Source organism: Ambystoma mexicanum, chromosome 4q (assembly GCF_040938575.1).
Source record: "Ambystoma mexicanum isolate Mex_15411 chromosome 4q, UKY_AmexF1_1, whole genome shotgun sequence".
Lineage (NCBI taxonomy): Eukaryota > Metazoa > Chordata > Amphibia > Caudata > Ambystomatidae > Ambystoma > Ambystoma mexicanum.
The window spans coordinates 858,076,592-858,099,955 of record NC_090928.1 but is presented as its reverse complement, the minus strand read 5'-3'; the positions used below and the strand labels follow the sequence as shown (position 1 = coordinate 858,099,955).

At 44.0% G+C, this 23,364-nt stretch overlaps 1 protein-coding gene across 2 annotated transcripts in view; it reads right to left on the bottom strand.

Annotated features, from left to right (window-relative positions):
• Nucleotides 1-23,364, bottom strand: part of LOC138468025 (fibrillin-2-like) — a 691,910-nt gene that overhangs the window by 71,382 nt on the left and 597,164 nt on the right. For both annotated transcript variants that reach the window (XM_069608420.1, XM_069608421.1), the window contains one exon: nucleotides 13,219-13,405. In XM_069608420.1, coding sequence (XP_069464521.1) covers nucleotides 13,219-13,405 — 187 coding nt within the window. The remainder of the gene's footprint in view (nucleotides 1-13,218; nucleotides 13,406-23,364) is intronic.

Genomic DNA, 23,364 nt, shown 5'->3' with positions numbered 1-23,364 from the left:
AAAGACCTACAAACCCGAGGTAAGATTTCTGTACTATACAAGCTGCTCCAAAAAGATTTTCTCACCTCCAAATCTCGATGCATGGCACAATGGGAGGCTGACCTAGGACACCCCATAGAGGACCAATCCTGGGTGGACATCTGGACCCGCGCCCAATCGGCATCTGTCTGCGTCACGAATAGAGAATGCCCTTATAAAATCCTATTGCGCTGGTACTATCCCCCGCTAAGACTGCACTACATGAACCACTCTGTGGACCCTGCTTGCTGGAGACGATGTGGCCAATTGGGATCGTTCTTTCACATGTGGTGGACTTGTCCAAGGGCCCAGGATTTCTGGAAGGAATGCCTAGTGGTCATTGCAGAAATCACGCATATTTCACTTCCACTAGAGCCCAAACCTATTCTCCTGGGTGCCCCGGTACCCGGTCTGTATCCACGGATGGGCCCTAAGGCCAAACTGTTGTCTCAATGCTTGCTGGTGGGTAGAATAGTGGTGGCCCACACATGGAAGTCAGAGGAGGGCCCTCTCCTGCCCCTCTGGTGGGTGAAGCTCTGAGATGTGCTCATCGCAGAAAAGGTGACAGCAGCTAGAGCGGGTCTCCTCCACCGCTTCCAGAACATTTGTAACCTGGTCCTTGAGATTGATCGAGACTTACCAGCACTAACATACAAACCCCAGCTGGCCAGGAGGGTGCTAGAGAGTGGGCCCACCCCTCAGGAGCAGGAACAAGGAGAAGGGACCTGAACACGGGACGAACACAGGGCAGGTGGGGGGAAGGTAACACTCTCGTATAATAACGTATTCTAAATGTAGACTTTAAGTTAATGTAATGCTTTCCTGCCTTGTTCAAGAATAAACATATTAAAAAAAAAATAAAGAAAGAAAGTGGGCAAAGTCCCTAATCAACTTCAAATAGCAGCCGTTTCCCCCTCTGCTAAAAAGGAATCCATCTTTGTATGCTGCATTGCCTGCTACCTACGGTCCAATTTCACAACTTCCCTAAGTATGTGAACTAGTAAAGGCTGTGATAACCTCACAACTCCAAACATTTGTTGATGAAGCCGGATAGATCGACAATATTCAGGCTGGTTTCTGCCGGGGCTATAACACCTAAACATCTTTACGGGCCGAGATCACTTTGGAGGAAATCTGGGGATTACTACCCGTCAGAGCATACCACAAATGCGACAAATGCGTAGCTTGCCAGTTCACTGATACCAAACTATCTTTTAATTATGGCCATGTACATTGGAACATTAAAACACACACAAATTGCAATAGCAGAATGGCTATATATGCCATCCTGTGCCCATGATATTTGGTATACATTGGGAAAACCAAGAGGCCCATCAAACAAAGGATCTCTGAACATCGTTAATGTATTCAACACTCTGTAGCTGACAAACTTCTTGTAGACCACTTTAAACAAATGGGACATACAGACCAGGGCCTAAATGAGGGGGCGACAGTAAAAAATGCCTAGGAGAATTGGAACAAAGGTGGATCTATCACCTGGACAGTGTCCGACATGGCTTTAATGTAGCCATCGAGTGGCAGCGATTATGGAACCAGTAAGCTAAATCACACTAGATCACCTCCAGACAGGGGTCGAATATATCCCAGAATTGCACTATTCCATTTCGCCCAGTCAGCACCTATGATGGTGCCATCTCTGCCTGTATAATAATCTGTAATGGAACATGTGATGTAATGTGAATATGTGATTTAACTTTTCCACATTGTGTGCACTCATATGGGAGGAGAGTTTTATACAAACGCACTTCTTCATATCCATAACTCTCCCAATGGACTCTCCAGGGTGTGTGATGTTATCTCTTTATACACCATGCGCACACATACCCTTGTCCGCTACACCCAACCACCCGTACAATCCATCCCCTGTGGAACCTAGACACGCCACCCTCCCTTACTTTCTATTTATTGGCTGAACCAGTGCCCACCCATGGGTCAATAGTGGGGCATTTATAGCATTATCATCATGGTATACTCCATCTGCAGGTTTTGGCAATATACAGCATCCCCACACTCGATCTGCAAGTTTCGAGCACCTCCACCACATTTGGGCAACTCTAACAACTGACTTTCCACCCTTATCGAATAGGAATCAATTCTGTGCCATACTCGTGCAGAGTTGGCCAATTTTATTGAATTATTCCCCTGTCCGGTGCTGATTCGGCACACTGAACAGCACATTCCCAGTTTTCCGATTGCGTACAGGCTCTGAGAGCGTCGCTCTCCACGGTTGCCATGACACCTCTTTATACAACACGCTATGAGGTGACGACTGCGTCTAGAACTGGCAACTGCAATCAGACGATCGCATTTACTTGAATCAGCAGTATTTCCACCATTGGAGGTAAGAACAAATGGTCTCCCCCACAACTGAGCACAGGCAGGATTCCGACATTTTAAACGTGCACAGATTAGAAATCCCCCCGCGTACGCTTATATACAGCCTACGGTCACCATGGTAAGCAGTAGATCACCAAGGAGCAGGCACTTTCTCGATCGCACCCGCACCCCCGGGCACCATAATTGCAATAGATGCATCAGTTATCTGATCACTTGAACAGTTGGGGCCAAGAATTCATGCTCTACCATGTAATTTTTCAGACACAACAGCCTGCTTGGCGAAATTGGGCTCACGCACAGATATCCCTCTATGTGGGTAACCAGTCGGTACCCACACAGATCTCGCAGACCTCAGACTGCTTACCAGTTGGGTAAGTGCTACATCTGGTTCCCTCAACTCTGTGTGTGTTTCCGATTACCACAAAGGAGGGGATACACTGAATGAAGGCCATTATGTTTAGTAATTTATAGATCTCCCAAATGGACTCCCACTGCAGGGGGATCATCACGCCTCTGGCGTACTTGAATCATTAAACCCACATGCTTAAGCCTTTAAGACACAGTAAGCATGCCCTTTTGAGGGGCTTGTTTAGCTACCTTTTGAGCACTTTAAAGAAATGTGCCGCCCACAGACCCACACTCATCCACATTACATTTGTTTTCTAGGACAGCCAACCTGAGACCAAACATCAATTCCCCATCCTGATGAAGGCCTACACACTTTTAGCCCGCAGAATGGGCTCTAGACCGAAACACAGCTGTGTCGACCTTTAAACTGCACAGCACGCGTCATAGAGAGCATGTATTCACTGGTCGGGTGTAAAAACCTGTATGAATTTTCTTTCCCATAATAACCTCTTGGGGTAGATGGATTATTTATCAGAAACTCTTGTATGTACCATGTGTCACTATCACTATTAAGTACAGTGTATGTTAAATGTTGGGAATGTGTTGGTACTTACTGATCTGTGGACCACATTGAATTATTTAAATTATGTAATGTTTTGTCATTTTAAAAATCCTCATTAAGTTTTTTTCTAGGGTCATTGAGTTTATGGGTTCGCCCTGATCAATTGTTGTTTGAAGTGCAAGGTTGATCTTCCATCTTAAACAATGTGACCATATCTCCCCCTCTCTTCGCTCTGTTCTCTGGCTCCCAGTGGCCAAAAGGATTGATTTTAAAGCTGTTTGCCTTATTCGCAATGCCTATTATAAAACAGGTGTTGCACTTATTAGGAATCATCTCTCCCACTATGTCCCTGAGAGATATCTTAGAACTGCCTCCGCAAAACCTTCAACCACTCCTAAATTCAAGACACATATGTGGGGTGGCTGCTGTGACAACTCTGAGGGCATTTTCACATTTAGCCCACTTAGGAAGGGTCAGACTGCCAGATTGTGATCCCGGGAGTGAGGCTGCGAAGGGGTACTACTGGAATGGAGGGTCTTTGAACAATGGAAGTGGGATGCCCGAAGATGCGATTTGGCATCCCTCTTTTCCTAATCCCAATCTATTCTACCTCCCCTCTTCTGTCATTGGATATTGTCACACATTTCCTACCCTACCCCAAGACCTTCCGTCGAACATTCACACTCAGAGGAAAGCAATGGAATGTAAAACCCCTTTTTCTAACTATAACACAGACTTATCCTCCGGGCAGCCTATCAAGTCTTCAGGAGAGTATAAAAGGAACACTAGCAATCAGAAAAGAGAGTGAGTTGGGAGGAGAGCTGAGGAGCCGTGGCTGCCCAGGACCAGCTGGAAGAAACAGGGACGCTGAGACACTGAGGGTCTGTGTGAGCATGCATCTAGGAAAGCGTTGCTAACAACCCCTGTTTCCAGCAGAGAAGAGAAGTCCAAAGAAGGGAGGCGTGCTGATCCCTTGTTACATTGGTAAAAAGAAATGCTCATTCCCTTGGGCCAGTACAGGAGCCCAGGAGTGTCTGAGGGGCAGATGGGAGACCCTGACCTCAGATGCCAAAGACATTAACCCAAGAATGATAGAAAACACCAGAAGCGAGTGAAGCGCAGTGAGAGCCCGGTGTGTATTGAAGTAAGCGAACAAGCTACAACATTTCAACCAGAAAGCGTAAGACTGGAGACGCGTCGGGTGAAATTGACAAATGAAATTACAAGGATACATAGTGGCAGAGTGGTCGCATGTATGATTACATGTTCTCGAATAACTGTGTGTAAAGGAAGGCAGTGTCTGAAAAGAGGGGAGCTGTGCACGGACACGAAAAGTGAGCGAAATAGAGAATCTATAAAGGAGGAGCTGTGCGAGAAATTAAGTGGAAGCAAAATTCACAAAACTGATACAAAAGTGTTGTTAACAAACAAAGTGTGTTGGAAATGCATTGGGATTGCCACTAGGTGGGAGATTGATCCAGGCTGGCCACAGAGACACCAGAATAAGGAATGAAAAGTATCAAGGTGGCCACCAGGTGGGCGGTTGATCCAGGCTGGCTGCATAGACCCCAGAATAAGCAAAGTTTGTTGGAAAAGCATTGGAGTGGCCACCAGGTGGGAAATTGATCTAGGTTGGTCACAGAGGCCCCAGTATAAGGAGAAGCAAACTCTATTAAGGACAAGGTACCTGGTTGCACGACCTGTAATTGGTGGACCGCGCGCCACGACCAGGGGAGCCCAATTGAAAGCAAAGAGCTGCATAATCTAATAAAGAAAAAGCTAAAAGGACTTGCTTGGTTCAGAATGAGGAAGGGCGTCCCAAAAGAATCCAAGTGAACTGTGATGTTAACAAGTGGAAAAGAACTTACCAAGCAAAGGTACAGTGAACGTCTTTTTCCAAGTGAACCTTTTGCCAAGTGAACTCTGTGCCAATTGAACTTTTCTTTGCCAAATGAAACCTGAGATACTTGTGGAACTTTATAATGCTGAGTGTCTTAAACTTGGGGAAGGGAGCTGCATTGTCATATTAACTTTACTTTGAACACTATTGAGTTGGCCAAATCCCATTCAGTCTATTATTCTGTAGAAGTGAGGACAAGCATCGGTTTTGACACAGGCAGTGTTTTGTTTTGAAATGACAGAGTTAGACTTCCCTTAGTTTTCTTTCCGTTAGGGAACATTGCCATCTAAGATTTGGGGCAAGTTAGGTGTTACACCATCCTGATCATTGAGAATAAAGGTGTTCAAGCTGTGTTTCACTTATCTGTGTCATCTCTTGATACCATAGCAAAAAAATGGAAAACAGGTGGGCACCACCGTTGGTTTGTTTCGTTTGGAGAGAGAAGTCATTTCTTTTGTTATTTCAGATAAATGTGTGTTTTTCTAAGGAGCCTACCGGGTTGAAACAAAGCCCAATGACACTCAGGCTTTATAGTAAGAACAACAGTTAGAAAAAACAGAGTGGAGACCACCCCGTAGTACCCAGTGCTCACTATTGCTTCCTGCCAGGAAGCTAAATTCATTCCTTTAGATCTGTTATTGATTGGTTTGTTTAGCTTAATTATCCGTTCAGAAAAGCAGTTTCAAAAAAGCAGCTGAAAAAAGCAATTGTAGTCACTTCTTTTTCAAATCTTTACTGTTGTGGTTGTGTTTAGATCACACAATTAATCAGTGGAGTCATAATTCCTCTACAAATCAATATGCTCTTGCCAATGCATTTCGGTGCCTAGCACCATCTTCAGGGCTACATTTTAACACAATTCATATCACAAAAATAGAATGTAAGTGTACATACCCACAGGTAATTCAGTCCCATTGTGTATTTGGGTGAAAAGAAAAAGGAAGGACAAATTCCAATGTATTCATTAGTGACCATGTTAAAGTAAGCAATGCTTCATTGCAATGTATATAATGTGCTCGTAATCATGCATTTTTACCTTAGCCGTTCTTTCGCAATCTTAAACACCTCCTGTATAGGTACACGTAAGTAGAGTGTCCCTGTCGGGAGAGAGGGATAATCAGCTTTCTACAATTCCCTTCTAATCTTCCTCTGTTCGAACAAAATGCCCTGTCATTGTAGCGCGTCTTACCTCCACTCTGCTTCTTTACGATCTGCTCGCAAAATGAGTCGCGTGCATGCGTCCCTGTGCGAGGCTTCCTAACGGCTTTACCATGGAGTTCGTGGCACCGCCCGTCATCCAGGATTGGACGAATTGGACGTGCCTCCCGTCCCACCCCTACGCGTGACCGGAAGGGCGGGACAAGAGACCTCCATGGCAACCGCCTGTGTTGGCATGATTGTACGATTCCATAAATATGCATTACGGTATATTTTTCATTGGTGTTTTCAATCACCATAGGTATGAAGTTATATATAGGGCAGCCTCTGTGGTTACAGCGACTCATCCGCCGTCCTCAACTGGACGGACAAAGCGTGTCTCAAGTCTCACCCTTTTACATGAGAGGGGCGGAGACCTACTGTGTGCCTACTATACGTCATAGTTTGCTGTGAGAGAATGTCACACGGCATGCAAGCCTGTCTGTGTTTATCATACATCGCACAAGGGTCACATTGCAATACATATTAATCACAGATTGTGTTTAACCCGTACTGTTAGGGCCTTACATTCGTCATTATTACATTATATTGGAATAGCCGTATACGTAAATGCTCGCTAATGTGTAGCCTCTAAGTTCACAAAGGGTATCATCCCTAGGTGATAAAGTAACCACAATTCCCAGAAAAGCATTCTTATTTTCAAAAAAATAATTAATTAACACTGTATATTCATTAAAGGAAACAGGCAAAGTTGATCTCTTCGTTCAGTCCCTTTGGGGTTAGAGTTCCCAATTTATCAATCCAAAACGATTCTCTCTGATCAAGTCTTTGTTGGAGATTCATGTGTGGCTCTCTTTTTTGTACCACTTACAAGATTTGGAATTTTATCTGGGACAAATTGTGTTTCTTGGCGTCCCAGTGTCGTGACACTGCTGAGGTTTTGTTGTGTGTTCGTATACACTAACGGTGCTCATTCCATCTTGTTTTAGCTGCTCGTGTCGACTGTCCCATGTAATAAAGCCCTCATGGGCATTTTATGGAGTAAATTATATTCACTGAGTCACATGTCCCAAACTGTCTTAGTTTAATTTTTTTTCACTATGTTCCCTTTCAGAATATATCCACAATTAGAACAGTTCAAACACAGGAATGTTCCGGTTTGTTTGTGTCCTTTTTATTCCTCAGATTCCTTGTTTTAACCAACTTGTCTTTCAAATTCTGACTCCTCTTGTAGGCAAAGGTGGGAAGTTCTTTAAAAAAGGTTCTACTCGTTCATCCAATGCAAGTATGTTCCAGTTTTTTTTAATTATATTTTTGATCCGTTGACTCTGTTTTGAATATTTGGACACAAACACAATCGAGTGCGCTTCGTCGGCCTTCTGTTTGGGTCTCAGCAGTTCTTCCCTTCCTTTGTCCTTGAGTCTCCCTTCTGCTTCTGCAATTTCTGATCTGCAATACCCTCGATTGAGGAATTTGGTTCCCATCTTGTTGATTGCTTCTTCATAGTCCTCTGGATCGCTGACTATTCTTTTAATTCTCAGCATTTGACTGTATGGGAGATTCTTTATTAAACTTGGCTGGTGGAAACTCAGCTTGTGTAAGATGTTATTCCTGTGAGTTGATTTTTGGTATATGTTGGTTTTGGAGCCTGTGTTTTCTTTATTAATCTTGACATCCAGGAAATGTATGGTTTTGGTGGAGCATTCGGATGTAAACTGTATGCGTTGATCAATATTGTTGAGATACTCCAAGAATTCCCTCAGTTCGTCTTCAGTGCTATGCCAAATCCCAAAAATGTCATCAATGTATCGGATCCATAGACCGATCTTACTTTTCCATCTTTCATTTTCCAACACATAGTCTACTTCAAATTTGTGCATAAATGCATTGGCAAACGATGGTGCCATGGTGGCACCCATGGAAGTACCTGCTGTCTGTAAGAAAAATTGTTCCTTGAATTGAAAATATGAGTTTTCGCTGATAAATTCTAATATACTCATGATAAATTCTTTCTGGGCAGGGATATCCCCTTCTTGTAGTAATAGCCATTCAGCCGCTGCTCTTCCCTGGTCATGTGGGATTGAAGTGTAAAGGCTTTTTACATCTATTGTAAACAACTTATCTGATCCGGTGTGAGTTGTCTCCTTCAAATATTTCAAAAAATGTGTGGTGTCTTTAACATACGTGCTGGTTTTCTGTATTAGCGGTTGTAAAAAATAGTCAATGTAAACTCCAAAGGGCTGCAAGATGCTGTTTGTGCCTGCGACGATGGGTCTGTCCGGAGGGTTCGTAGGGTCTTTATGAACTTTGGGTAGTGTGTAAAAATGGGGAATTTTTGGAAAATTATTTGTCAAAAATGTTTTGGTATGATGGTTGATCCAACCGATATCTTCTGCCTTAGTAAGTAATTCTTCTAGATTCTGTTTTATTTCAGCCGTGGGATCTTTATCCAATCTAGCGTATGTATTCGGATCATTCAATTGTCTCATGCATTTAGCATCGTAATCTGTGGTGTTCAAAAGTACAAGTGCTCCTCCTTTGTCTGCACTCCTTATGGTCAGTTCTTCATTGCTATACAGTTTTTTTTTTATCAACTCCCATTCATGTGGTTTCATATTCCTTCTTCCTCTGGATTTGAAGTTGATCTTTTCCAGATCCTTAATAGTCTGCTTTTGGAAGATGTTAATTGAAGGTACACTGATCGGTGGAATGAAGCCACTCTTCCTTCTGAATTCCTTCAGTGCCTCTTCCTCCCTTTCTCTTCCTTCGGGTGTTTCCAGTTAATTGAAGAACACCTTCAGTTTCATTTTCCTTACAAGTTTGAAGAGTTCCACGTGTGTGTCAAAAAGTGAACTGTTGTATGTGGGCACAAAACTGAGCCCCTTGTGCAATGTTGTAATTTCTTGTTCGGTGAGCGTTCTCGATGAAAGATTCAGTACTAGACTTTTCTCTGTTTCTGTCTCGTTTCCGGTCCTTCTCTTGGCTTTCCTCTTCCCCCTCCTGGTTCTCATTGTTCCTTCCGGCCTTTCTCTAAAAAAGCAGAAGATGCAGGTGTGCTCGTGGATGTGGTTGGTCTTTGTGTAGGACTTGTGCTTCCTGTTGCGTGTTCTTCTTCTTCTTCTCGCTGAGCCGGATTGTTCTCTGACCCAGAACTGGATGTCTCACTGGTGTTCCCAGATCTAGTTTTGGATTTAGGTTTACCTATTGGTGGTCCATATTTATCCATCCAGGTATATACTTCCCCATTTAAATAATCATAAGTGTCTCTGCGGAACTTCCTTACTTTTTTTGCTTCCAATTCGGATTTGTATTCTGTTAATTTCCTGTTGATATCATCCAAAATTGTTTGTACTTCTTTTTGATTTAAAGCCTTTACAAGTTCTTTATCAATCTCCTCAATTTCCGTCTGCAGTGTTGTTAGGTTGTTGGCTAGTTCTTGTATGGTGAGTAATATCAAATCAAGTGAACATTTGTTTAGAATCGCTTCCCATTTCCTTACGAAGTCTTTGCTCTCTTTACACAGTGTAGGACGTAGTTGTATACGTAGTCCTCGTGGTATCCTCTGGTTCTTGTGGTATCTGCCTAGGGTGATAGCGTGCAATTTACGGTTGATTTCTTTTCTGATCAAGTATCCTAGTTTAATTTTTCTAGCCGGATCCTGTCTGGTATTTGAGCTCGTGTTGAAGGAGGAATCAGTGATTAGTCCTAAGATCTTGTTTGCCTCTTCTGCCGAAAATCCCAGGACCTCTGCTTTATTACTTGTAAGTGCTTCAATATCTGCAAATGACATGTCTGTACTTCCTTCAGCATCAATTGTGTACCGTTTTTGCGTGTGCCTCCACCTTCTATGTGTCTAGAAGAAACTATAGCAAAAAAATGGAAAACAGGTGGGCACCACCGTTGGTTTGTTTCGTTTGGAGAGACAAGTAGTTTCTTTTGTTATTTCAGATAAATGTGTGCTTTTCTAAGGAGCCTACCGGGTTGAAACAAAGCCCAACGACACTCGGGCTTTATAGTAGGAACAACAGTTAGAAAAACAGACTGGACACCATCCCGTAGTACCCAGTGCTCACTATTGCTTCCTGCCAGAAAGCTAAATTAATTCCTTTAGATCCGTTATTGATTGGTTTGTTTAGCTTAATTATCCGTTCAGAAAAGCAGTTTCAAAAAAGCAGCTCAAAAAAGCAATTGTAGGCACTTCTTTTTCAAATCTTTACTGTTGTGGTTGTGTTTAGATCACACAATTAATCAGTAGATTCACAATTCCTCTACAAATCAATATGGCTCTTGCCAATGCATTTCGGTGCCTAGCACCATCTTCAGGGCTACATTTTAACACACTTCATATCACAAAAATAGAATGTAAGTGTACATACCCACAGGTAATTCAGTCCCATTGTGTAGTTGGGTGAAAAGAAAAAGGAAGAACAAATTCCAATGTATTCATTAGTGACCATGTTAACGTAAGCAATGCTTTGTTGCAATGTATATAATGTGCCCGTAATCATGCATTTTTACCGTAGCCGTATCTCTTCAACACTCCATCTAGAATTAGAAAAGGAGTGCTTTGAATCACAATGATAAAGCCATGGAAAGGCTTGACGCAGGGCTTCCGGGGAGATTTTTGGTTAGTTTGATTGTCTGGAATGCAGTTTTGTTGGTTTAGTTTTGACCGTGTGAAGAGAGACTTGGTGATTCCGTTCACAAAAGTGGTGGAAATAAAGATAATAGCAATATCAACTTACAATGTTCACAAAATGCAATGTTTTAAGATATATTATTGTCTCTGTGTAGAGTAAAAGACATATAGAATTGTAGGTGGTCTCTGCCAACCAGAGGGATATGGTTCAAAGGGGAATCATAGACCACAAACACAAAACCTGAGTTGTTTCTCCTTTCACCCAGAGCCATGCGATGTTATAGACCACTGGGTAAGAAGCTACTCATCTAGAGTTCGATGTTTTGTAAGGCTCCCCTATGCCCCTTTTGCACCCCATTATCTTTCCCTTTTGAGCAGTAGTTCAGACAATGTTGATGGGAATCTTGTGAGATGAACACAAAGCATGGGCAATAAGAAAATACCTGGTTTTCTGGCGGTCTCGCCCATCTCCCCCATGTGGCTTCCACCTCCACCCACAGCCAACAACACCAAAATATGCACAACCTCCTGCCACCTTCCTGCAACAAATCTTTGTGTCCTACTAACTCACCACAACAAAAAAGAAAATCTGTCCTCCTACTCCGCCATACCTTCCTTGCCTCCCTTGTGTTTCTGCCCACCCAACAGAAATGGCATAGAAATACCTGGCATCTGTCTACCCCTCCCACTACCCTCAGCTATCATTCAAACGGTGTTGGCTTGTTCCCTCATAGAGAGGCGGCGCTGTGGCCTATCGAAGTGACAAAGCTGTGGCTCCCATGCTGTCAGGCAGAAGTGCTCAACTCAGCTATATTTCAAATACAATTACAACAGGTTTTCTGGAAAGCATACCGCATAGAGAGCCATAACCATGGCTCTATTACAGTGGTGGGATTGCAGCTCCCGCTCAGTCAGGAAGCAGTGCAACACTCTGCAGTAGAAAGGCCATTAACAGTTCTGAGGGGAAGCAGATGAAATGACTCTTAGCGCATAGTGGAGAGTGCCTGGTCAATCAGGTAGCTAGGAACCTGGGACGTCATTAAGGAGTCTCCCTTGCTACCCGTAAAAAAAACTTTGTTTTTCTTTTTTTAAATTGAGGCTCCTGATCTGTGGCCGGCAGCATGTGGTTCTTTATTTCTGGAGTGGCTGGTTTTCTGGTCATAAGATAGCTTGGTGGATTGAGTGTTCGCTGCTGCAATGTGTGTGTGATCTGCAGGTTGCAGGTTGGACCCCCGGCAAGGTCAACGCAGCCTTTGATACTGCTAAGGTTGATAAATGAGTACCAACACAGGTTGGGTGATATTTTATGTATATTTGTTCTATGTTCTATGTTAACATGTTTGTCTTGGAAGCAAGACAACGCAGCGCCACAGAGGTTGAAACCCTGATCCTTCGGTTAGAAAACACAACGCTGGTATTAAACACGTTATACATGAACAATTAGATAAATAAATAAAATATATGAAGCACTTAAGTGTCACTGCTATATAATAACACATCGTTATTATTTGGCCTTGGACGTCTGCTTGCATTCAGAGTAATTTGGTAATATGAGCCTATATACACTGCTATTATCGATACATATGTTGATCCATTCTTGTATGCAATGTATATCACTTTACAGTGATATTGTAACCATATTTTACGTGGTGTACTTAGAAACAATGCTATGTGATGCCACTTCCAGTTTTGTCAAGGGGTGAAAGGTCGTGTTCCATCACTTCCTGTGATGTCACTTCGGGGTGGGGTCCGATGACATCACTTCCTGATATTATCAGAGGTCAAGGGTCATGTGATGTCACTTCCGCTATACCTGGCATTTTGGTGAAATGACGACCCTGCTAGGAACGTTGGCAGAATCCATCAGTAGCCTTCCACGATCTCTCAAACACCAGTGCAACTCGCCCTGGGATATGTTATGAGAAAGTATGTTCCCTGCCCAAAGGGGACTTGCAGCCGTTTGCTATGGTTTAGGCACACTTTGGTATTAGGTGACTGCTTCTTTAATACCAGAAGCTCAGTTACTGTTCTAAAAAACATTCTGCCCCTCCTCAGTTTACCATAGGAGGGCAGGATTTACAATATGACCATATCACTGTAAAATATTATTTCAATATCTTAAAAATGCATAACATGTAACATTTCGTAACTAGAAGCTCAGAAATAAAAAAGAGGTGAGAAATCATGGCACATATGGAGATGAAATAAAAAAAAGAAGGCCCTGACTATAATTACCTTCAACGGATGAAGAGTTGAAGTCCTTGTACTTGCTGATAAGGTGTAAGTAACTTGTTATGTACCAATGAGGAGTATCACTGGAGACGTTAATTCTGTATTCAGCAAAAGGTCCTCCCCTGGGAAACTGCTTCAACTGAAGATCGTAGAATTTATTTTCAAAGCCATCTGCCAGGAGAACACGGAGCTGTTGGGAAGTGGAACACAAAGAACATCTTTAAAGCAGGGACAATAGGGTGCGCTCTCAGTATATGCACACTTGCTGTGGTAATCAAAGGACATGCATCATTTTGGTGTGATTAAATACTGCCGCGAAGAGCTGGCTCCCGTTTTCCGTTGTGGCTTATGGGGTAGTAGTCAGTAACCGTAATAGTTCATATAAAATTTAGTGAGCGCATATTTATTTATTTAAATCATTTATTGATGATTTATACAGTGCGATAAAAAATTACTTGTTGGCGCCTAGTGCGAACATGTCACTAAGCCAAAATTTATAATCTATTATTTTGCAGGTACCAAATATCACCCTTTCACATAAATCCTAAAAGGCTATAATGACATTAGACGTACTTTTTGTGTATAAACCTATATGACATGGTGGTAGCTGAATGTTTTTTTTGGGAACATTTCAAAATGCTTTCTGATCCGGTGAACTGTGACCTACGTTTTTCGTAATGTATAGGCTGATATTCTCTCCATATATGCCACTTTCTTCAATTGTAAGCGGGCAGGTCTTGAACCCCTTAATCAATTCGCACACTGTCCATTCTTTGTTTGTTTTCAGAATTTGGTCATCTCATTCTTTGCCATCCATACATGGTTTTCTGGTAGTGTGGCAGTGAATCCAGGATTTAGATTCGCCATGCATGATGAACATCATCAGTATCAAATTTAGGGAGCTGTTTTGGGTTCTAAATGTACCCCTACTTATGCCTCTGTACTTGGGATGGTATGTTATGTTGATTTATACTGCACACCATTACCATATGCATGGTCTCCAGGCACTCACGTGGCTCTGCAAGAAAGTGGGTGGGGTCGGTTTGTGCGGGAAAAGGGATAGGCTAGAGGTTGTGCTCTTCTGTTGGTGCTCGCAGAACCAGGGGAAATTTGTTCCTGTGCGTGTCAGCTTTCTGAGTGTGATTTGATTGTGTGCACTTGAGTTCTTGTGTCCGGAGGGGCAACGCCCAGTGTCGTGGTTGTGTGATATTTGTTATTTGTGGCAGTTTGTTGGATGTGTGCATTGTGTATTTTGTGTGTGGTAAGGCTAGCCGATATGGGCATGTGTGCTGCACAGGAGGTATGCGGCAGAGGACTGAGGAGCAGTGTTGGTTAGTAGTTGGTGGTTGTTTTATTGTTGGTTCCAGTGTTCGTACTGTCCTAGCATTGCCTTTCATTCGGGGTATGGGTTGTGCGAGTTGGCTTTTTTTATGCTTGTCTCAGTGAATTGAATAGCCAGGTTTTCAGTTGTTTTCTCAAGGCTACGTGATCTTCTGTCATTCTTATTTCCTTCGGTATTGAATTCCATAGTTTCACTATCTAATGAGAGAAAGCGGTTCCTCCGAATTTCCTTTTCTCAGAGTGTTTCGTTTTGATTCAGAGGTCATTTCTTGATCTTAGGTTTCTTCTTGGTTGGTAGTGGTTTATTTTGGCCTGGAGAAATTCGGCCCCTTGTCCATGCAGTGATTTGGGACTGATACAGAGGGCTTTAAAGTTAATGTGTTTTTTTACTGGAAGCCAGTGTAGCCTTCTCAGGGCTGCTGTGATGTGGTCTTTTCTGTTTAGTCTCAGGAGTAGTCTTGCTGCAGTATTTTGGATTCCTTGGATTATTTTGTGAGGCGGTCTGGCATTCCAAGTTAGAAGCTGTTTGCATAGTCTAGTCTTGATAATGCCATAGAGATGATTGCAAGGGTTCTGTGTGGGAAGGTGGGAAGGTTAGGTAGGGGAGGTAGAAGCGTTTGTCTGCTATTGCATTGACTTGTGATTCTAGTGAGAGTCCTGTGATTAATCCAATTGAGACAACACAGATTCCCCAGCAGTGACCCCCTCCCAAGTGGCCAGAGGACGGCAGCCACTGCCTGATCCTGACCCTGGAGGCGGCTATATGAGGGAGGATCACATGGGAGGAGACAACTACCAGGGAGATGTTGTGACTTCATTGGACAAGACGTGGTATCCTCCTTTCTCATGAGGAAGACCCTCTAATACCCAAGACCTTAATGGCCTTTTGCAGCTGTTTGTTCCCCCTTGTAGAGGAAATAAAGAAACATCTTCCCAATACTCTTTTAGGTCAAACCCCAACCTATGGCCTAAACACACAAAGCTCCTACAAAACCCTTTTTGCTCCTGATGTACCTTTATGTGAAACTGTTCTACCATGTAAAACATCTGAGAAAAACAATCTAACCGCTATATGTCCAATGGCACCCATGGACTCCAACTCCCATAATCACTTAAGTACTGAGAGGAGGATGATAACGGAGTTGGTACAAGGTAACAGGAGTCTGAAGCTCAATGTGCAAACTATCTCTACAGAATTACCTGTGCACGGGACATTTAAAGATGGCAGCCTCACTACTGAGTGTGGCAGTGCAGGGGAAGACGTTGATTCCTGCGCAGAGGCTTCTGAGCACGCAAGACATGTACGGGTGTGGTGGATCAGAGGAGACCACCAAGGCACAAGGAGAAACACAGTATGCAAGCAGGATGTGCTGTGGAGATGCCAGTAGCGCGAGAGAGAGTTCCTGGGCGCTCAGCAGCTCAAAGAGGCAGCATTCTCCATACCCGGGACCTGACGGGAAGCAGGTGTGTGACTTTGTAGCTGCAACAGACCTGGAAGGACGTCTGCACAATCCAGAGTGGAAAGAGAGTGGAAGAGCCACACTGCAACAGTGTGAACAAAACCGGAGAGGCTGGAGAGAGCCGGTGAGTCAACCCAAAACAAGTGGGGATCCCGGGGAGTTTCGGCGACTGCATCAACGACAATTTGAATGTTATGAGATTGCTAATACAGAACTACAAGAAGATTCTTTGAATGAAGAAAAGACAAACAACAGATCCAGACCCCAATAAGATACAAATGCATGAGATGCAAGTGTGGGGCACAGTTTTAACAAACATTAAAGCAGAGAGATATACCGAGCCAGGAACGGTATATACAGGTTTGGTGATACAGAGCAATTGTGAAATCCATAAGAAGTCCTGGCAAGAGATGGATACCTGGCAATTAAAACACAAGAGAAGTCCTGGCAGGGAAGAATACCAGGCAAGTGAAATCACAAAAGTGGTCCTGGCAGAAGAGTGCACCAGGCAGTTGGAATTGCACAAAGAGTCCTGGCAGAGGGTTATACCAGGTGATTTGCAAGGCTTCAAGAAATACTAAGGAAGGACAGTGTTTGCTAGACAAAGTATACATGTATGTTAAAGACAGACTTGCAGAATTTGGCGCCCAACAGGAACATTGTGAACCAAAGAGAGACATTGGCCCTCATTACGAGGTTGGCTGAATGGGTTTACTGGCACTGGTAATGGTGCCGGTAAACCCATTCCGCCCTATTACGAGGACTCCTCGTGGGACCCGCAATGGGCGCCTAGTAAAACCAGGCGTCCTTACCGGGTCCTGCGGGGAGACCAGGGAGCTAACAACGTGCCCGTTTTAAACAGGCCCGTTGTTAGCTCCTTCCCCATTCCCATTGAGCCCTATGGGGGCTGGAATGGGAATGGGGATGGACTGGGTCCGGGTTCCTCGGACGAGGAATTACCGGGTCCACCAAGGTTGGGATGGCCTGCTAAGTCCTCATTTGAGGAACCTGGGCCCGGTATGCGGTAAGGACGCAACCATGCCACTAAATGCGGCATGGTTACCTCCAACCTCGTAGTGAGGGCCATTGCCATTCAATTTAAGAATCAAGAGAAAGGGAACCACACTCTGGATGGAAGGTATTTTACCTTGGAGAACATGCTTTGTTGGAGCTCTTCTTATTTTCAGTTGTGAAAGACTTTTTGCCAATATCAGGTTGAAGACATTTCCTATACAGTTTATTGTTTTGTTTGTAGACTGAGGGTCAGGATAGGATGTTTTGGACACAAGGACGATTTTTCAGTGATTGACATCCTGACCCAGACAGATCCTTAGTTTCTGGTTTTTAGGTAGAGAAACTCCTTTTTAGAATAGGGCCAGAGAAGCATTTTCCCAACCCATTTTCCTTTAAATAGAAGTCTTTAAGCAAAGCATGACAACTTTGTGTCCGGCTTTCATTTCTGACCCCTCACAGTCCATTGTCATGAGTATGTCCAGGTTGTTTTATCACGGTAGATGACCCCATTTAGATTTGTATGCATTGTGGCTATCTCAGCTATAGGAGTCTTGTGTTATCCTCTGAGGGGTATCACTATTTCCGTTTTGGTCGGGTTTAGTTTGAGATTGTTGATTGTCGTCAGGTGTATATGTCTGTAAGGCATTTGTTGAAGCTGTTGTTTCGTCTTCAGTTGAGGTTTTCTTGAAGATGAGTTGGGTATCGTCTGCATAGTTGTAGGCAGTCAGTCCATGGGATTGAATGAGCTTCATTAGGGGGGACATGTAGCTGTCATAGAGGAGTGGGGAGAGGATGGATCCTTGTGGTACGCTGCAGGTGATGTTTTTGATTTTAGTGTTGTGTCTGATTGTGTCAGAGGTGGCTGATATGTCTAGTAGTATGAGGGGCGATTCAGTGCTGTTGCCTGTGTTTATTTTTAGGTCCGATATCAGTCTGTAGTTGGAGGGGTCTTCTGATTCGAAGGTACAATTGCTGTGTTCAGGGATAAGTTCAGCAGTAGGCGGAAGTATAATGCTGGTGTTCTGTGGTTGAGGATTTCTTTAAAGATGCTAAGTGGGCATGGATCACTGGGGGATATGGCGAGGCTGGTGTCTTTTATTAGTTTGTTGACGTTTTATTCATTTATAGGTTTGAATCAGTTGAGTGTTATAGTGGTTGGTGGTGTGCTGGTTTCCGGAGGTTCCGGAATTGTGTTTGTTGTTGCACGGCTTGCGTCGATGGGCTATTGAATTGTTTCTATATTTGTTCTTAAGTGGTTTGTGATTTTGTCAAATAGGGATTGTGATGGTATGACGCATTTGTTGCACAATGTTTTTTTTTTTATTTCCTTGATGATTTTGAATAGTTCTTTTTGTGGGTTTGTTGCTGATTTAATTCTTGTGTTGTAGTATGCTTTTTTTGATCATAGGACTGCTGATTTGTACATTCCGATATGTCATCTGTGTTTGTTTTTGTTCGATTGGTTGTAATGGTTTCTCCACTGTTTTTCCAGTTTGCAGATGTTTCTTTTGAGATCCCTCAGTTCTTCTGTGAACAATCTTGCTGTTATCTTTTTTGCAGTGGCTTTGAAGAGTTTTGCAGGTGGTAATTGGTCTATGACCTCTGTCATCCATGGATCAAGTATTTCTTCTGCTCAGTCTGCAGTCTTTCTGTTTAGCTGAGAGATGTTTGATTTGGTTGATTCCATTAGTTCTGTTAGGGGTGCAGATCAAGACTCTTTCAGTTTCTTTTGTTAGTAGCATGTAGTATTGGGTTTTCTGGCAATATGTGGTGCAGGATTTTGATGGTGAATGGGATCAGGTGGTGATCGCTCCATATGATTGGTACTGGTGGGGCGGTGGTCGAGAGTACATCCCTGCAGCCAATTGCATCCAAGGTGTGCCCAGCATAGTGTGGGGGGAGTCCGTTTGCTATTCGTGTGAAATGGAGGGTTTCCAGTAGAGTGCTGAGGGAGTTTGCTGTGGTTTTGTTTTCTCTTTTGAACTAGATGTTTAAGCCCCCCAGAACAATTGCGTTATCATGGTATGTGGAGAGGTTGGCAATGTCAGTGAGCTTCATTGCAAATTTGGGGTTGCAGGATGGCGGCCTGTAGGTCAGGAGGAACAAAAGGTTTGTTTGGCCATTGATCTTGAAGCTGATTAGGAGTGATTCACGGTCTTCTATGTCAGTTGGGGGCGTGGTGTGGTACAAATGTGGTCTTTGTGTGCTATTGCAATTCCACCTCCTCGTCTGTTTTCTATGTTAGAATGTATTATCTTGAAGTTGTCTGGTATGGCTTCATGGGCGATTGTTTGTAGTTGTCCGTTCTGTGAAGAAGAGTGCATCCGTTTCACCCTCGCTTAGGAGGTCATACATTTTGGTTTTATGTTTCACCATGTATTTTACATTGAGTATGCTGCAGTGTAGGGCACGTTTTTTCTTGATTATTGTTGTATGACTTCTCCTGCGTCTTGGTCAGGCTAGTGTACTTCAGGTTTTCTGTTCTCTCTTGGATGAGACTGTTATTTGCTGATAGTGGGGTTCGGGCCTCTGTTTATTTGTTGAGGAGTTTGATTAAATTGAGGGATGGCTTTCTTTGTTCTGGCTCATAGTAGTGGGTTGTTTGTTTGTACATGTGGCCTTTTTCCAGTGTTTGGTTATGTACAAGCTGTGGAAGGTTAGGGATTCTAGATTGTCTCTGATTGTTGTTGGGGTCTTTCCAGAAATGTCTTTGGAGTTGCAGGGTTCTGTGATTTGTCAGTCTGTTGGAGTCCAGATTTGTTTGGGTCCATACTTCTTTGGATGTTTATGGGTTGTTTCTTTTATGTTGAGGTGGGGTTGGAGGTGGAGGGGTAGCGGGAGATGTACTCTATTTCTTTCTTGTCTTGGTCCATATGCTTGGTTTGTTTAGTGGCGGTTGGTGGAGAATTTGAGGTGTTGCGAATTCTAGTAGGTGTTTTCCATTCCATGGGGTTGCAATTTCCTTCCACTTTATGTTTTCCATTCTTGTTCCTTTGTCCTTCTTATATCGTGACATGTTTGTCGTCTTGGTGTCTTGGTCTAGGATTTGGGGTTGTGGCGTATTCCAAGGGCAGATGCCTTCATGGGTAGCTTTCCTTCCTGGGGTTCATGGTAGGATAGGGTGCTGCAGTATACAGTGGTGTTTGCCTCACTCTGTCTGTAGGTTGTAGCTTCCGTTTTGGAATCAGAATTGAATTGTGGTATGTTCCACAGGTGGGTGCCTCCCTGGGTCGATTGCTTTTCTGGTCTCTGGATAGAGCAGTGTGCTCCGACATTCAGTGGCGTCTGCTCCGTTTTGAGTTAGTGATATATATATATTGCAGGAGATGGGTCCCCTTCTGGGTTTGTTACTTTTTTTGTTTTGGGTTAAATCTGTGTGCTCCAACACACAGTGGTGTCTGCCTCACTGTGGTTGTTGTATTGTCATTCAGGTTTTGAGATGTAATCCTGATAATTCCTTCGGTGGGTGCCCTCCTGTGATTGATTCCTTTCCCAGTTTTGGGTTAATTTGGTATACTCCGACATACAGTGGCATCTGTCTTGCAGTGGTTGTTGTATTTTCCCTCCGTTCTGGGTTTATGATATATATTCTAGGGGGCAGGTGCACTCCTGGGTTTGTCACTTTTCTGGTTTGGGGTTAAATCAGTGTGCTCCAACACACAGTGGTGTCTACCTCGCTGTGGTTGTTGCATTGTGATTCTGGTTTTGAGGTGTATTCCTGATAATTCCTGGGGTGGTTGCCCTCCTGGGATTGATTTCTTTCCTATAAGTGGGTTAAGTCGGTGTGCTCCAACAAGCAGTGGCATCTGCCTAGCTGTGGTTTTTGTATTGTGATATGGGTTTGTTGTATTGTGATTCTGGTTTGAGGTATATTCATGATATATCCCAGGCCGGGTGCCTTCCTGCATTGGTGTCTTTCCTGATTTTGGGTTAAATCGGTTAACTCTAACACAAAGTGGTGTCTTCCTTGCTGTGGTTGTTGAGTTGAGCCAGTGATTTTGTTTTAAGTTTGGGTTTGTGATGTATAGTGTATTCCAGGATTGGGTGCCCTCCTGGGTTAATGTCTTTCCTGGTCTCCATTTAGGTCGGTTTGTTTGTGGCCCTGTGAAGTCTGTCATGCTGTGGTGGTTTGTCTTTCTCTGCGGTCTTGTCTCATGGTTGTATTTGTGTTATTGTTTTGGTCGAGTGATTGCTGAGTTGTGCAGTGTTATACGTTTCCTTGGGTGTGAAACTCTCAGTTGGGCCATCTCTTGTAGGATTGCGGTGGCTTGCTTTGTGGTCTTGGTCTTCGGTTTGGGTTTTGGTGGGTTCTGGGGTGGGTGAACTCCTGGACTTGCTTGCTTTCTTGAAGTTGGTAGTAAAACTGTGTTCTGTAACCCGCAGTGGCACCTGTCTTGCTGTGGTTGTATGGTTGTTATGGCCTGCTTTTCCACCTTGGTTTTGGGTTTGAATTTTTTATATATTCCAGGGGCAGATGCCTTCCTGGGTTGATTGCTTACCTGGTGTTAGGTTAAGTCGTTGCATTGTGCCTCGCAGTTGCGTCTACCTTGCTGACTCCGTCCTATTCTAGTCTGCCTAAATTCAAGGAAACATTCTCTTAATCATTACCGTACTAGACGGATTACATTTAGTGGAATTCTAGTGTGTTTAGGTTCCACAACATTGTTACCTGGTTCAGTAAGTTTCTAGTGTGGCTAACTTTGGTAATGGAGTTACTTAAATCATTGCAGAGGCATTGTGAGGAATTTGACCATCCGCATGGCGCTCACCCAGGCTTTTTTGATTTTGTTAACAATGAAAAGTAATGATGGGAGACCAACCTCCGATGACTGTGTGAGTCCATTCCACACACAGTCCATCTGCTTCCTGCACAAAACGCATAGTCACATGTACTCTGGGAAGCCACAGCATACAGGCGCCATCTTCCCCTGTCATATTCAGCTGTGAAAGCCCTGGGTACATCAAAGCATTTCAAGGAGGGGGAATGCACACCTTCCTCCAGCATGGGCAGCCTCATTTAAATATCAAAGGCCCTATGGATATGCTTTCCTTTCTCCTCCGGCTGGTGGTAGTGCATACTAATGAGAGATAATTGAAGCAAGCCTGAAGGGGCTTGGTTGCCAGAATAGACAAAAGGAAAGGCGGCACTAATAGCCCTTTGGTATGCAATGTGTCAACTTGATGCTAGTTCCCACCCCTCTGTATGAAAGGTAGTGAAATTCATATATGGGTCCACTATTTACCGTAGGCAAACCCCTGCAGAGTTGAACCCTTTCAGAGGGGAGAAGTATGTGGGTTGGGGGAGAAAAGAAGTCTGCTCCCAGCACAGACTTCAAGGGAACCCTGTGCTTTAATCAAGAGTCCCAGAGAGCTCAGTTAACTAGAGAGACACTTTGATCTACAACAGACAGAGAGATGGGTGGAATTAGGTGTATGTTGTCACCCCTTCTCTTTCCTGTTGAAGAGCACTCTGATCCTGGCCTCATGCATAACAGAAGATTGTTGGGGGGGGACCCAGGATTGGTTCATTAAGGTGGGCTTAGCCTGCACCAATCGCTAGGGCCCATTCGGCTTTAAAAGAGAGCTGAACACCTCACTTAGCAGATCATCTGAAGACTTTGAAAGGAGTAAGAAGGACTGATTTGGACCCGAGCTGAAGGTGCAGTTTACCTTCCATCTTCCGCCAGTGGAGGAAGGCCAGGAGTTCCAAGAGGGAAGCAATATCTCTCCCCTAAACATCTCCCAGGGAACAGAGGGAGATACCAGACTCAGAGGACCCTTCCAGCAGCTCCAGAACCAGTACCCATCCAGCACACAGTATGCCCTGCCAGCAAGCATCCCAGGTGGGAAGTGCCAGAGAGTCACTGGACAAAGGACAAGGCTGTTCCCTGCAGACACTCTAGAGTTTTGGGCCATGTGCCCTGCGAATCAGGCAGGAGAAGTGCCACACAAGCATCAGCCAGCATCCCTCTTTTAAGGGCAATTTCGAGACAGTCAAGTCCTGGAACCGCATCCAGCTGCATCACTGACTGTTGTCACGCTGCTGTCACAAGAGCTGTCCGAGCTGCCTCAAACAGCATTCCAGATCCACCAACCAGCACAGAGACAACGATTCTTGGCCCGAGCCACTGCACCGGACAGCCTGCATGCGTCCGTCTGGCCTTGCTTGCCAAACTGCCTGCCGCCTGGTACCCGCAGCTGTCTCCCACCACTAACTCTGTCTCAAGGGCTGAAAAGTGCTCTGGAACCACCTCGATGCTGAAGAGCACCAAGAACTTCTTCAGCACCAGGTACATTGTGTTTCTGCCCCCCCCCTATGGTCCTTATCTGAAGG